The sequence below is a fragment of the Populus alba genome, chromosome 15 (assembly GCF_005239225.2).
Source record: "Populus alba chromosome 15, ASM523922v2, whole genome shotgun sequence".
In the NCBI taxonomy this organism is placed as follows: domain Eukaryota; kingdom Viridiplantae; phylum Streptophyta; class Magnoliopsida; order Malpighiales; family Salicaceae; genus Populus; species Populus alba.
In genome coordinates this window covers 2,000,049-2,016,028 of record NC_133298.1, presented here as the reverse complement: position 1 = coordinate 2,016,028, position 15,980 = coordinate 2,000,049, and the positions used below count along the sequence as shown (strand labels likewise).

The 15,980-nt window shown below is 33.4% G+C and overlaps 1 protein-coding gene across 1 annotated transcript; it reads right to left on the bottom strand.

Annotated features, from left to right (window-relative positions):
• Window positions 1-477: 477 nt before the first annotated feature.
• LOC118028329 (uncharacterized) lies at window positions 478-8,792 on the bottom strand. Its single transcript, XM_073404979.1, has 3 exons — window positions 7,989-8,792; window positions 920-1,730; window positions 478-773 (listed from the first exon to the last, which is right to left on the bottom strand). Exons 1-3 carry the CDS (start codon window positions 8,790-8,792, stop codon window positions 769-771), a joined length of 1,620 nt encoding a protein of 539 aa, XP_073261080.1. The 3' UTR covers window positions 478-768.
• Window positions 8,793-15,980: the final 7,188 nt, after the last annotated feature.

Sequence of the window (15,980 nt, the reverse complement as noted above, 5' to 3'; positions counted from 1 at the left end):
ATGCTTGGATGCTTGCCTATTTATAGGCAAGCATCCATGAAAGAGCAAGTGGCCAAGTTGGCCAAGTGGCCAAGTTGGCCAAGTTGGCAAGTGGCCAACTATCTTCACAATATGTGATTTTTCTCAAGAAAGAACTTCATCGATAGCAGCAGTTGGGGTCATTCCATTCATCAAGAGCAGAGGAATCCAGAAACAGGAGAGCTTGGACTTTCTACAAACTCATCGGTGCAACATACTATGCACTTGCTTCTACTTTGATCAGTTTAGAAAAGTGGTACGACCTCAATTTGGAGTGTCACCCCAATCCAGTTGGACCAAAAGAGATGCAAATAATAAACTTGGGGAAGAAGAAAAGAACAGAGCAAATGTGACACTTCAGGTAACGGGATAACAGGATTTATTAATTTTCAAAACTAAAACTCAGTCATAGTTGAAGGGAATTTCCAAAATACATAAATGGTAATTAAGATAATCATGGAAGGAAAATATCAAGCCAAATTGATTTGTCCTGCGTCAGATTGAATCACAGATGTTTTATTTTCCATCGAGTGTCTTAGTCATAAGAGAAAAGTAACAGAGGCATGGCCTCCCATAAACAAGAGTCTGTTACAAGGAAAACACAAGTAAATACTTAAGTAAAGACAATAGTAGGTCTACTGACTCATACGACCTTACAGACATTTTCAAAGGCCACCAATTGAACTCCCAGCCCTTGCTTTCAAATCCTTAAGTCCCTTGCTTTTTCTTCAATGATACAGTTGGTCCCCATTAACCTGTATCGCAGATTAGTTAATATTTATAATAACTCAATTTTGATCCCCTCAACATTTATAAAATTCTCAAAAAAATTAAAACCAAAAGCAAAGAAAGTTCAACGTGAAAAAAATATAGCATGTCATGAGTGCTCTTTACTGCTTACACGTACGTTTAGGAGAACTTATCTTTTGTAACCAGCTAGGAAGCCAAACACAATATTCCCCTCCTTTTCTACAACGCTGGCACCGAAAAGGACAGCAATATCGAGGTACATACTTCCCGGCTTCCTTAAAGAGGTCCTTCATAGTGCTCAGAAATGAGACATATAAAGGGAACTGCATTAGTGCAAATACTGTCACTGGAAAGAAAGCAGCAAACGAAATAAGACCCGTGGTCCATTTCTTTCTGAAATGAATTACTAGAAAAAGGGTGCAAGCAAAAGCAAGCATGGTTGTCATCACTGAGAGGAAGAGTAAAGTGAAGCCCAATATCAGTTTCCGAGGAATATTGTGGTAGAAGTTCTCATATTCAAAAGGAGAGGTGAGGATAGAAAGGAACATCACAACTGAGGTCAACGAGCTAGCCAAGGCGATAACATCCAAGACAGTGAAAGCTAAGAAGAAACGGTTGTGAAGGAAAATGGGAAAGCCAAGATCGTTAGAACCTCCAGGTATAGTGTAAGCGGCAGCAAAGACAACGGTGGCCAAAAGAACGGCTACTGCTGAGCATGACTGAGAGGTCTTCTCGATCCATTCTTGCGCCAACTTGAGTTGAGCTTTATGCTCCTCTTGGAAGAGCTCGAGTGCAGTCAATTCCTTTCCACGTTGCATTGCTTTATAACGCAGAACCACCACCCTTAGATGATCTTCATTGTCAGGCGGAACCACCACCCTTAGATGATCTTCATTGTCAGGCGAATCGTCCCTCGGTGCCCGCTTCTCGGACAGAGAAGGTGGAATCGCCCTCTGCACCCGCTGCTCGGACAGAGAACATGTAAACAAATTCATTAGTGTCGGTAAAGTCATTAATTACAGGAAAATGGGTTCCCTATCATGGACACGTATTCTCTTTTATTAAAGCAACAGAATGTACATTAAAGTACAGTCTTATTTACTGCAAGGCATAAAGAGCTGCGTTTCACTGATTTTGTGTATGGGTATTGAAAATGAACTTAGATTTCAGTTTGTTTTTGTGTATTGGTTGCGAATTAGTTGACTGGTTGATAAACAATTGATTTGTTAAGTTGGTAAAATTATTATTTTTATTCAGAATAGGTTTTATTTTTATTAATTCAATTTTTTATTTGTCTAAAATTTTAAACTTATAAATAGACTTGTAATCAGAATCATAATTTAATAATATAAAGAGTGATATTAAAGTAAGCAACACTTAATAAAATATACCAATATATCTCAAATTTTTTCTTGTTCTTGAGTTTGCTATTTAGCATTGTTGTTCATGAGCTTAATTAAAAACATTCTTTAATTTTACCTAACCAATGAATACTACTCATAGCTAGGAATAAAGAATTGTATTGTTAAAAGTAAACTAAATCTCTAAAGAATTAGTTGAACATGTCGACTAGTTGGGAACTGGTCAACTGGTTGAATTAGGGCAACCAAATTAGATTAAATGAATCGATCGACTGGTTCAAAAAACAATCAACCGGTTGAGTCGGTAAAATATATTTCCTTATAAACTTAGGTTTTCCTCTTGTTAATTTAAATTTTTTATTATCTAGGATTTTATACATATAAATAAGCTTGTAATCAGAACGTGAGAAATGTATATAAAAGAGCTTATAGAGTGTATCTTTGAGAAAATACTTAATGAAAAACATCATTTCTCTTAAATTTATGTTGTTATTTAGTTTTTGTTTTTAGCAATTAGCTTCTACCACACCTAGAGTTTATTCTAACAAGTAGTATCAGAGCTTGTGTTTGATTATTTGACATAACCAATCCAAACATCCCACTTCAATGTCTTTGTTTGACAAATGATAACTATGAAACTTAGCATCTTCAAGTGAAAGCTTTGCTAGGTTCCCAAGATATATAGAAAACAATTAAAAAGAGCTTTAAAAAGCCTATGGAAATAGTAACGTTGACTTCATCCCAAAATGAGGCCATACAAAAGGCATGAAGAAACGATCAACAAGAACTCACAATCATCCACCAATGCATTGATGATGCTATTTTTTAGATAATAGCCAGCGCAACCACCACTAAATTGGTATAGGAATGTTTGCAACAATCAAACTAAGAAGCTGACAATGTAAGAAAGTTATGTCTACAAAATTTATAAAGTGACCTTAAAAAGTTATATATGCTTAAATTTAAGAATATTTTAGATTACTTTGCTAAAGTATTGGTCATATACAATAATAATAATAATAATAATAAAAGAGAATACAAAGTGATATCAAAGAGAGAAACACTTAAAAAAATATACCTCTCTCAATCTTCTTCTTATTCTTGAGTTTTGCAACTTAACATTATTATCCGTAAGCTTCTACTACACCTAATTTACTTCCAACAAGTAGTATATACTCTCCGAGTAGATGGCTTAACACATGTGGTAGAAAAGATTCTACGCTCATTGTAAAAGAGATTCTATTATGTGATGATTACGATAAAGGAGTCATAAAATATGGATTTTCTTACAATTCAAGATCTCATGGGTAAACAACAAGCCCATGAAAAAAGAGCCAATGAAATTCAAGAAGATATAGGTGCATAAGCACTCTTCTCAAAATTCTCCATAAAAGAGAAGCAAGATGGTTTTGAATATACCCAAAGAAGTAAACGACGTGGACAAGGCAGAAGAAGAGGAGGAAAGGGCAAATTTAGAAGATAAAGCCATGATAGCCTTAGTAGGTTAACCAGTCAACCAAATGAAGCAAACAGGTCAACATGTTCCACTTACAGTAGCAATCCGAGACCCAAGTTTGACAAAACAAAAGTATTGTAGATGTCAAAAATAATTGGTCATTATGCTAGGGATTGTTGGAATCCAACTAAGAGGGTTCAAGAGAATGTCAATCTTGTGATAGAAGAAGAGAAAAAGGCTATTATATTACTAGTCTATGATGAACGAATGCAAGCCAATGAAAACATATGGATTTTGACAATGGTGCCAACAATCACATGTGTCGAGATAAAAGCAAACTCATGGAGCTTAATGAATCAATTAGAGGTAATGTCACCTTTGTAGATCATTTAAAGGTTTCCACCAAAGAGAAATGTATGATTTTGATTCTTTACAATAACAAAAAGATAACAATAATAAAAAGATGATCTTTATAGGCTATTATCAAAAGTACAAAGGATACAACCTTTAAAACCCTAATGAACAAAAGACTGTGATTAGTATAGCTGTTGAGTTCAATGAAGAAGGAGCATGAGATTAGAAAGTAAATGATGGTGAGAAGACTTTCTATCGATTCTTGATGAAAAGGAGGAGAGACATGAAGATCATCAAGAACTTATAGTTACACCTCCACAAACACCAATGAACTTAACTTCACCTTCATCTTCTTCTTTTTCATATGAAGTTCAAGTAGTGGTAGCCCACAAAGTCTACCAAGAAAAATAAAGAGCCTTGATAATATATATGTGGTAACTAATTTTATTGATGATGATGTAACAATTTATTATCACCTTGCTATATGTGATCCTATATTGTTTTAAGAAGAAATAAAGGATGAAAAATGAAGAAATGTTATAGATGAAGAGATTGCATCAATAGAGAAAATGACACATGGAAATTGGTTTCTAGACCTAAAAGAAAGAAGCAAATAGATATCAAGTGGATCTACAAAGAAAAGAAAAATGTCAAAGGAGAAGTAAAAAGGTATAAGGTAAAGTTAGTGGTAAAATGTTATAGTAAAAAACATGGGATTGATTATTCCCATAACTACCCAATATAGATGGGAAATCTACCAAATAGAAGTCAAATCAACCTTTCTAAATGGTTTTCTTGAAGAAAAAGTCTACATTGAGCAACTTATAGGTTATGAAGTGAAGGGGCTTGAAGACAATTTTAAAGTAGAACAAAGCCTTTTATGGATTGAAGTAAGCCCCAAGGGCTTGGTATAATCACATTGATGGATATTTTTTAAAGAATTGATTTGGTAGATGATCCCATGAATATATTATATATGTGAAGATAAAAGAGAGTGGTGATACTCTTATTATATGTTTGTATGTGGATGATTTGATGTTTATAGGAAATAATCTAAAAATGTTTGGAGACTTCAAATAAGCAATGATCAAGGAGTTCAAGATGACAAACATTGATCTTATGACATACTATCTAGGGATTAAGATCAAACAAGGAGAATATAAAATCTTTGTAAGTCAAGAGAAGTTTGAAAAAGAGATTTCTAAGAAGTTCAAGATGGAGGATTGTGCAAAAGTGAATACTCTAGCTAAGTATGGAGTGAAGTTGTCAAAAAATGATAAAGGATATGGAGTTCAAAGAAGTAATCTGTAGTCATATTATCAACTTGTAAAGCTGAATATATAGTGCCCGTTTGGCATTGAGGTTCAACCTGCTTTTTGAAAAATTTAAAATTTTTTTTTTGCTAAAATTGAGTGCGGTTTGTACTTTTTAGATCGTTTTGATGTGCTGATATCAAAAATGATTTTTAAAAAATAAAAAAACATTATTGGCATGCTTTTCGGCACGAAAAACTATTTGAAAAGCAACCGCTACCACACACCCAAACACCCTGATTAGTACTTAAAAGTGCATGTTTATCAAGGTTTTACATCATCATTTTGCACTTGAAGTATCAATAACTCCTTAACTAAAGCATGTTTTATAATAACAAGTTTGATACTATAAGATACCTTAATTTATGGTAAATGTTCATCTTATATGCAGGCCTATCACATAAATAAAAGGATTAATTGATGAGTTTAAGTATTGAAAGTGAAAGGACAAAGAGATGGCCAAACTTAGAAAAGAGATGTCGGTGCAGTCCAAACCGGAACATTGCTCGGTAATTGGATCATATCTGGAGCTCTAGATCTCGGATTTTGGTCCATTTTATATGGATGGAAAGCTAAGACAAAGGCCTACAACTTTCATGAGGAGCCCAAGATTTAAAAAGGTCGTTTTGAAGTCCAAATTGAAGGAACAACGAAGAAGTCCGAAGCTGTCCTGCAGCCCAAACACTATTTAGTATTCAGCCCATATCTTGAGTTCTAGAAGTCCAAATGACCTCATCTTTTTTTTGTTGGAAAGCTGAGACAATTTCCTAGAACATTCCTGAGGATTATGGGCAAATTATGATGTTAGCAATGACGTTTTGTTCAGACAAAAAGATAAGGATTGTCACCAAGTCAAGATGTGGCCACCCACTCATCAATTAGTCAACAAATCAATAGTTCCAAATTTTGGCCTATAAAAAGAGGCACTTACCATGTATTGAGGCATCTTGGTGTTCAGATCAAGATCATGTTCTTGCTTTCTCTCTTTGTATTGCTTATGTTTTGCTTTCATTAATATCAAGTTTATGCACTTCATTTCCTTTCCTTTACTTAGTTAACTTCTTTCTCATTTATGTTCTTATCTTGTTCATTTATGTTTCTTTCTTTCATTATGTTTAGCTAAGTTAATTATGTCAAGGTGAAAAGGGTACACTAATGGTGTAAGAACAAGTATAATATAAACTTAACATGGACCTTAACATTGGATACTAACATGTTTTATATTTGTTATCTTGTTCACTTTTAATACTTTGCTTGTTAAATGGTTAATCTAGATTTATGTTGTATAACACTTGGTACAACAAATACTTGGCACTTTCATAGCCCATACTGTATGGTTTAACCGACACCTGAGCTATGAAAGGAACTTGATTTGTTGTTAACATAAGTTATAATCATGAATGCCTGCCAACATTTACAAGTATTAGCTTTATTCGAATAAGATAACTAATGTAATCATGTTAACAATTTATAATCTGATTGGAACCTCCTTTATGTGTGGTTTCCAACTAAGTAATAAGAGTTTATACTATACTTGTTTGAAGTACCATTAGTGGATCCTCTAACCTTGACATTTGTTTTTTATCATTGTTTAATCCTTACGTTAATCTTTCATCTCAAAGTTCTCATTAATTTCTTCATCTTCCCTTTTATTATTATTATTATTATTATTATTATTATTATTATTATTATTATTATTTATATTCTGTTTATATTATATAATATATATCTTAGATCTTTTCATAAACTCAGTATATAGGCTGGAAACCTGTGACCCGATCTTTTCGATCATTCTGAGGTATAACAACGCCACGTACTGAGTATTATAATTATTATTATTGTTATTGTTGTTATTGTTTTTGTTGTGTTGTTATTTATAATTTATACAATTAACCTCTCTGTGGTTCGATCCCGGTCTTGCTGGGTTATTTATTACTTCGACAGTCCTGCACTTGGGAAAAGACATCAAGCTTTTGGTCGTGTCACACCCTCATAATTGTTACAACATGTCTTTATCATTCCATATGGCTAAAAAGATTATTAAAAAAGTTGTTAATGTCACAAGAGAAACATACAAAAATTTATGTGGATAACTCATCAACCATTGTCTTAGCTAAAAATCCAGTTTTCATAACAAAAGTAAGCAATTTCATTATCTATGAAATTACATTATAAACAAGAAAGTTAAAGTTAAGTATGTAAAAACTCAAAATCAAGTTGTGAATATTTTCATAAAGCCACTTAAATATGATGTTAGATAAGAGATTTATTGGGAGTTATAAATAAATCAAATTTAAGAAGGATGTTGAAAGTAAACCAAATTTCTAAAGAATTAATTGGACTGGTCGACCAGTAGGGAATCGATCAACTTATTAGAACAAAACAACTAGATCGGATTATATGAATTGGTCGATCGTTTCAGAAAACAGTCGACTGGTTGAGTTAGTAAAATAATTTTTCTTATCAATTGAAGTTTTTCTTTTGTTAATTTAATTTTTTGATTGTTTAGAACTTTTACCTACAAATAGGCTTATAATCAGAACGTGATAGATTCATGCATAAGAGTTTAAGAGTAACTTTGAGAAAATACTTAATGAAAAACATAACTTCTCAAATATTTCTTGTTGTTAAGTTTTGTCTTTAGGGATTAGCTTCACCACATCTAGAGTTTCTTCCAACATGTATCTCATAAAAATATGGCATGGGGTTACGATAGTACAAGAGTAGCTAACTCACCTTGAACCATTGTATTTCTTCTTGTAATTTGAGTGCAGGGCTGGGCTTGGTTCCTCCGCGGTAGTGCTTCATGTGTGCAACGTGGTGTAACAATGTGTAGCCATTATTATCGATCCTCGAACTCAGCCTGACCATAATTGGTTTGAACTTTTTCTTTACATAACGGTAAATCTCCCGCTGTCGATGCATCACAGCTACATGCATTATGTTCTGTCCTGTTTCATTAACAAGCTCAACACCCTGAGGAAATTTCTGAAGTATTTCTTTAGCAATCTCTTCTATTCCATTACTAGTTGCTATAAACAACGGGTGTTCTCCTTTTCCTCCTACGTCCCCTAGGTCTACTCCTTGTCCTCCTTTTCCCCCTACGTCCCCTGGGTCTCCTCCTTGTCCTCCTTTTCCTTCTCCAATATCTTCTATTTCGTTACTAGTTGCTATAAACAACGTGTGTCCTCCTTTTCCTCCTACGTCCCCTGGGTCTACTCCTTGTCCTTGTCCTCCTTTTCCTCCTCCTTCCCCTGGGTCTACTCCTTGTCCTCCTTTTACTCCTCCGTCCCCTGGGTCTGCTCCTTGTCCTCCTTTTCCTCCTCCTTCCCCTGGGTTTCTTCCACCCTTTTGTCCTTCACTTCGTAGTCCTCTTCCTCCTAGACCAGGGGTTTTGATATTAACTTTGTTAGAACCCACTACATCGATAGATTGCCACCAAAGATGCTTGTTCTTTTCTATAAGCCACCGGGCAAGTTTCAGTGCAGATTCATGGTTGTCCTTTTCTTTCTGGATTCTTCCCCTCTGCCATCCTATCATGTTTCTTTATATGTGAGATATACAGAGAGAGAGCTATAATGAATTTTCTGCAAATATGAGTAGAGTATACGAGAAAATAATACAAATGTTCAATTTTGGTGAGATGTGTCCAAAATTCTACTCCTATGTCAATTTTCCGGTGTTTCCCAATTTTTAATACAGACTTATATTACGTAATTTTATTTTATTTTTTGACTAGTTCGTGGTGAGGTGCTGAAGCAATAAATAAATAGTGAAAAGGTAATAAGTGATTTAATTTAACCATAACTATAACTATATTTAAATGCAGTAACTTTAATAATTCGAAATATAAATTGGACAAAAACACCCTTCACTAAAAGTCTTTCATAATCAGAGGCTCGTTTACTTGTATTGAGAAAGCTCTAGAGGTAAACTTTAATCCTTTAATTGCTAGATAATTTAGAATCCCAGGCTTCGAAAATAATTGGATTTGGTACTGCTTCAAGAAGAGATCTTGTGGCATCAAAAGACATTAGTTTGGGAGACAGAAATACCAAATTGTACCATGCTCTTACAGTTGAAATCTGCGGATGGAAGCTGGTGTACTGATGTAGATGTTTTGAAGATCATGGCTATAGACTATTATAAACAGTAGTTGATAAAGGATTCTCCTTTGGTCTTAGGTGCATGTGTTTCGGATATTTTCCTGCTCTTTCCTCTAGTGAAGGAGGAACTGAAGGTTGAATTAGTCATTTGCAAATATTTCCTCACAAGTAGGTCCCTTAGTTGATGCTTCTTTCCGTGTTTTTGTTAGTGCTTATTTCTAAGTTTGATGCCCCTCAAACTCTTGGCCAATAGAACTGTAATATCTCCTACAAGACACCCACTAAAGTCATTGTGAATAGGATTAACCCAACCCTTCCATCTCTTATTGCTCATACACTTTGTGCTAGGGAGACACATCAATGACAACATTATCATTTCTCAGGAGGTTGACGAAAGGTTTGATGGAAATCAAAATTAATTTAGAGAAGCATATGACTCGCTGCTATGTAACTTTGAGCATATTGTGTTAGTTGTTGTTTTTCAAAGTATTTTTTACTTGAAAATGTATTAAAATAATTTTTTATTTTTTTTTAATTTATTGTTGACATAAAAAATTATCTAAAAACATATACAAAAAAAAAAAAATTGAAAATAAAAAAACATAAATAAAAATTCAATTTTTTTTTTAAAATACTTTTGAAATGCAAAAAACAAACAAGTTCGTTATCTTTCATTATAAGAGCTCTTTTCAATCCATGAGCACCTTTGCTACTACTCAGTTTCTGCCAACTCCAACCCAACCTTCTTCAGCTTTTGTTGCACATCGTCGACCCTCTGGTTCTTCTAACAGTGGCTTCAATTCTCACCGTTGTAGGGGGGGTTTTGTGGTGGCTAGCATAACTACAACCGAAACTTTAATAATGGTTTTGGATATCGTGGATACAATGGTTATCTCAACGACAATTGGTAGTAGGGGAATTGGCAACATGGCAGTCGGTTTTCAAGCTCTCAATGCTCTCAATACACAGTTTAATTTGTTAGGTGCCAGCTTTGTTTCTTTTGGTCACTCAGCGACTCAATGCTCTCAGCTTGCAGGTCACGAACAGCAGGCCAATGCTAACCTTGCTCTTAGCAATGTCTCTATGGCAAGTTCTGTGGATTGGTTTCTAGACATCGGTGTAAATCAACATGTAACTCCTAATATTGCGAAACTGATGGGTTCAGAATTGTACCTTGGTAGTGATCATTTGTTTATTGTTGGGGGTAGTAAGAAACTCATATCCTATATATTGGTCATACAAAATTATGTACACTAAAATAAACTTTTATTTTATCTAATATTCTTTATATGCCCCTTATTAAAAATTTGTTGCTTTCTATTCAGAAATTATCATAACAATCATGTGCTTTTTTAATTTTACAATTGTCTTTTATGTTAAGGATCTTACCACCAAGACAGTACTCCTTTCCAATTAAAGCAAAATGGTCTCTATGTTTTGTCCGAGTCTTCCACCACTTCAATTCCTCAAGTTCATTGGTTTGCTTGTGTTTTTACCTTTGTTGATATCCAGCATCGTTGATCGGGTCATCCTACTCCTTGTGTTTTAAATTTCTTGGTGTCAAATAATAAAATTGTTTGTAATTCTAGACATTTCAATTTTCAATGTCAAGAATGTTAGATAGGGAAGTCATTATGTCTATCCTTAGGATCTATGGGTTACAAAACTTCAGCTCCCATTATTTAGTTTTTAGTGATGTTTGGAACCCTACTCCTATGTTTTTCTCTTATGTTTTTTTTTTTTTTCTATTTTGTTATTTTTATGGATGTTAATACAAAATATATTTGGTTTTATCCTCTTGTTGTGAAATCTAATGTATTCTCTATTTTCATCATTTTCAAGCTTTCACTAAATACCAATTTTAACATGAAAATAATATGTCTAGACTAATAAGGTGGTGAATATCAAGAATTAAACATTTTCTTTCAGACCATTGGTATTTATTATCGCTAAATATATCCTCATACTCATGAATAAAATAGCACTCTTAAACGTTGTCATTAGCATATAGTTGAAATTGATCTTACTCTTCTAGGTTAATGTAAAGCAACCTTACAATTTTGGAATTATGCATTTGAAACTTCTGTGTATCATCAATCATATGCCTACTCTTGTGTTGTTACAAAATAAATCGTCTTTTGAGTGTCTTTTTCAACATACTCCTAATTATGGGTTTTTATATATGTTTGGGTGTCTTTACTTTCTGTTTCTTCATCCATATAATGCTCATAAGTTATATTTTTGTTCTTCTCCATGTTTGTTTTTGGGTTATAACTGCTCTCACATTGGTTACCGTTGTCTAGACATGTCGTCTCAATGTATTTACATCTCTCGTCATGTCTGATTTCATGAACATATGTTTTTTTTTAAAAAAAAAACTTAACAGATGGCTACGCCTTCCACACCCTCTCCCCATTATAGTGTTGCTACTAGCCTGCCCAATTTGCTTAACTCTTTTACCTTTAACTCCCCTATGTCTACAACTCACTCCCTACCTGTGATGCTCCCTTACTTGCCTTATTACCCTTGCCTACCAGCCTTGCCGCTATGTCACCTCATGCATCTTTATCTAATGTTCATTCTCCAGGTACAAGTTCTACTCATTCAATGATGCCATTTTCAGGTTATGATACTACTGCTTCACCAAGTTCTGTTGATGCCCTGTCTGCCTCATTGTCTGATTCTCCAACAGGTTTGAACTTTGTTGTTGACCTATATTCTTATCCTCTACACCAGACCTCGAGATCAGACTTATCCTTGGCTCTTCTAGTGTCTTGTCAGAACCCTATAGTTCTCCATTCCAAGCATTATTGGCATCTTTTATCCGCTCTCCTTCCTGGGTATCTTCTCCTCCTGATCATGAACCTTTTATCTTTTTTGACAATAACATGTATGAGTTTTGGCATCATGCTATGGAGGCTGAAATTCAGGTTTTACTTTGCAATGGTACTTGGTCCTTAGTTCCTTTTCATCCTTTGAAGAATATGGTTAGTAGTCGTTAGGTGTACAAAATTAAGTGTCGTGCTGATGGTAGCATAGAGCGTTATAAAGCTCACTTTATTACTAAAGGTTTTACTCATAAAAAAAAGTACTGACAATTCAAAAATATGGTTAAGCAAGCTATTGTTCAGTTGGTTCTCACTATTATTGTTTCTCGAAATTAGAGCATTAATCAACTTGATATTCATAATGTTTTTCCCAATGGGACACTTCATGAAGAATTGTACATGTAGCAACCTTCTAGGGTTTGTTGATCCTACTCTTTCCCCTCATATATGTCAGCTACATAAGTCTTTATATGGCTTGAAACAAGCCCCTCAGGCCTAGTATACTTAACGGAGTGATTATCTATATCAATCAGTTCTTGTGCTTCCAAGATTGATACCTCTTTATTCATTTTGTCTATGGATAATAATATTTGTTATCTTCTTGTTTATATCAATATTCTGCATAAGGGAAACAATTCAGTCTTGTTAAACCGATTGATTCAGTTGCTAAACTCAGTGTTCAAGCTTCAGGATTTAGGGGCTACTAATTATTTTTTAGGGATTAAGGTTCAACCTACTAGTATAGATAGCATGCTATGATAACACAAGTATATTCTTGACATAATTAGTTGAAAATGTATGTCTTCTAGCAAACTAGTTGATACTCTTATGTCTACCTCCAAAGTAAATATGTTGTCCAATTTTGTATGTTTTCTGATTATATACGATTTCATCAAATTATTGGTGCTCTTCAGTATCTCACTTTTACAGGATCAAATATCTATTTTCTGTGAACAAGGTAAGTTTATACATGCTCCGACTGATGCACATTGGGTTGCCGTTAAATGCATTTTTCTTTATCTAAAGGGTATGATTTCTTGTGGTTTGTATATTACTTGTCGCTCATCCTTTTCTCTTTATGGTTTTACAAATGCTAATTGGGGTAGTAGTGTTGATGACTATAAATCTATGAATGCTTATCTTATGTATTTCAACAATACACCTATTTCTTGGAAATTAGGCAAACAATGAACGATTGCTCTATCTTTTATTGAGGTTGAGTATAAGGCTTTAGTTGACGAGACTTCCAAAGTCTTATGACTTAAGTATTTATTGATAGATTTGCAAATTACCCCTACTTTTGTGTCTACCATTTGGTGTAATAATTTGAGCGCCACTTACTTGTCTGCAAATCCTATATTCCATGCTTACACTAAACATATGGAGGTTTATTATCACTTTATATGTGATCGAGTAACAAATAAAGTTCAATTTCGCTTTATTTCATCCAAGGATCAACTTGCAGATGTTATTACCAAGCCATTTCTCATTACATTCTTTACTCATCTTCAATTTAAGTTTTGGGTTGAGACTTCATCCTCAACTTAAAGGTGTGTATTATAAGAAATGCTAATTTATAGGGTGTATATTATAATAATAATAATAAATTTACCATGTGTATATATAGAAACTTGTATTGTAATATCTATATTAACTATTGTATATTACCCTAGATATATAAATAGAAAATGATGGGCTATTTAATTGATTAAATCTCCTATTATTCTCAACTTATTTTCATAAAAAAAAATATATAATAATAGAAGCATGGTTCTTCCTAAACGTCAAATGAGAAGAATGAACGATGAGTTACTATAAACTCAAGCTTAACATTCTCTTCTACACAGTAGAAGAATTAAGTTCATTCATGCTTTAACCACTCAAGGTCACGACTATTACTTATGGGTTTAGTGCTTGTTGATAGTGTAGCAGAGGATATTTTTTAAAGTACTTTTCGTTTTAAAATATATTAAAATAATATATATTTTTTATTTTTTTAAAATTTATTTTTAATATTTATATATCAAAAAATTTCAAAAACATAAAAAACCTAATTTAAAGCAAAAACAAAAATTAAAATTTTTCATAAACATGATTCAACCGTAATCTCATACACCCCTTTACATGCAAAAACATATTACAAACTTAAAATTGGGCTCCCTCAAGGTTTTGTTTCCATGTAAATCCATTTAAGTATCTATCTATTATCTTGCAAAAATTTCAAGCCTTGGTACGTAAAGTGTTACCGTGTTAATCATATCTTTTGTCTATCAAACATAGCATACACAAATCATATCCAAGAGTCATTATTATTTTTAACACTCCTCCATATAGAGCTTTCAAATGCCAACCATCAATTTCCATAAAAAGTTTATAAATAAATGGCTTTCAAGAAACTCTTGGAGATTCTTTAAAATATAGATTCTTTGAAACTCTTTAGGTGAATGCACATCAACATTAAAATTAGGGTCAAACCAAAGTATTAGAACTAAGGTTAAACTCTTTTGATAACAAAGCATGTCTTGGACATCAGAACTAGGATATTAAACTCTTTTGATAGCTAAAATATCTTGGAGACTCCTTATAATTGTCTTCTACAAATTCCCTAGCTTTTGTTCTAACTCTCCACAACTTCATTGGATACGACTTTATTCCAAACTTATCATCTAAAAAAACATCAAGAGCTTAATTGGATATGTTAGGGTCACCATTTATTATAGGCAGTAGTTTTTAGCCACCCATGTTGAGTTAGTTGTAATGACCTAATACAACCATGTCTACCTCGCATTAACTTAATTATAAAAGCTTTGCTACTAGGTAACAAAGAAGCATAAATCCTCAATGTGTAGCCAATGCCTAAACAAAATGCACCCACTTTATTTTTTTTGTTTAATAGTTCTTTTAAATTTATAACCATACTTAACTTCATATTCCCTCAACATTGTCAAAGAACCATCTCAACCCAATAGCTTAAGCTGTTAGGTGAGGTCCCAGGATATGATTTATATTATTATCTAACACACCCCCTCAAGTGAAAGCCCTTTGGGCTTGAAACTTGCACAGGCCCACATTACCTTGTGCTTAATTTTTATCAAATAAATGGAGATGGTGAGATTCGAACTCGTGACCGCTTGGTCATCAAGGCTCTGATACCATGTCAAAGAATCATCTCAACCCAATAGCTTAAGCTGTTAGGTGAGGTCCCAGGATATGATTTATATTATTATCTAACAAACATATCCCTAAAATGATAAACATTAATGAATATTTTACATTATTAAAAATCAAGGACCCATCAACCAAAAGCCTAAATCTTTTATATTAAAACTCAAAAGGTTGGATCTACATTCTTTTCTTGCCCATACAAGTTTTATGCTCATTATTGTTAGATTTATGACTCAGAGGCATCATTTAATGTTTTTTGCCATTATAAATTACTATTAATATTGTCAATCCATTCATCCTCGTCTTCATTCACAAATTCAAACCACTTCTAGTCTAATGGAATATAATCATCATTCATACTATAAATATCACCATCATACTCATTTCCTTCAACAAGATACTCAAAACCAACATTACTAAGATCTTCTTTGACACCAACACTACCAATATCATCATCATGTTTACTCATTGCATATACACTAACTAATAGAAATACTCTATTGCTACTATTAGCATCATCATTATAAGCAAGAAAATACTTAATCCTTAAATACATACCTTTATGAGATTCACTTGAGTAGTATTGAGGTCTACATTTTGGAGCTGTATCAACGAACAAGAGAATTTGT

What these genes read in the sequence shown, in the direction of transcription:
- LOC118028329 (XM_073404979.1), bottom strand. Translation starts at nt 8,792, where the DNA reads ATGATAGGATGGCAGAGGGGAAGAATCCAGAAAGAAAAGGACAACCAT. An exon ending in AAGAAATACAATGGTTCAAG is followed by an intron (nt 1,731 to 7,988) that starts GTGAGTTAGCTA and finishes CTGTCCGAGCAG; the next exon opens with CGGGTGCAGAGGGCGATTCC.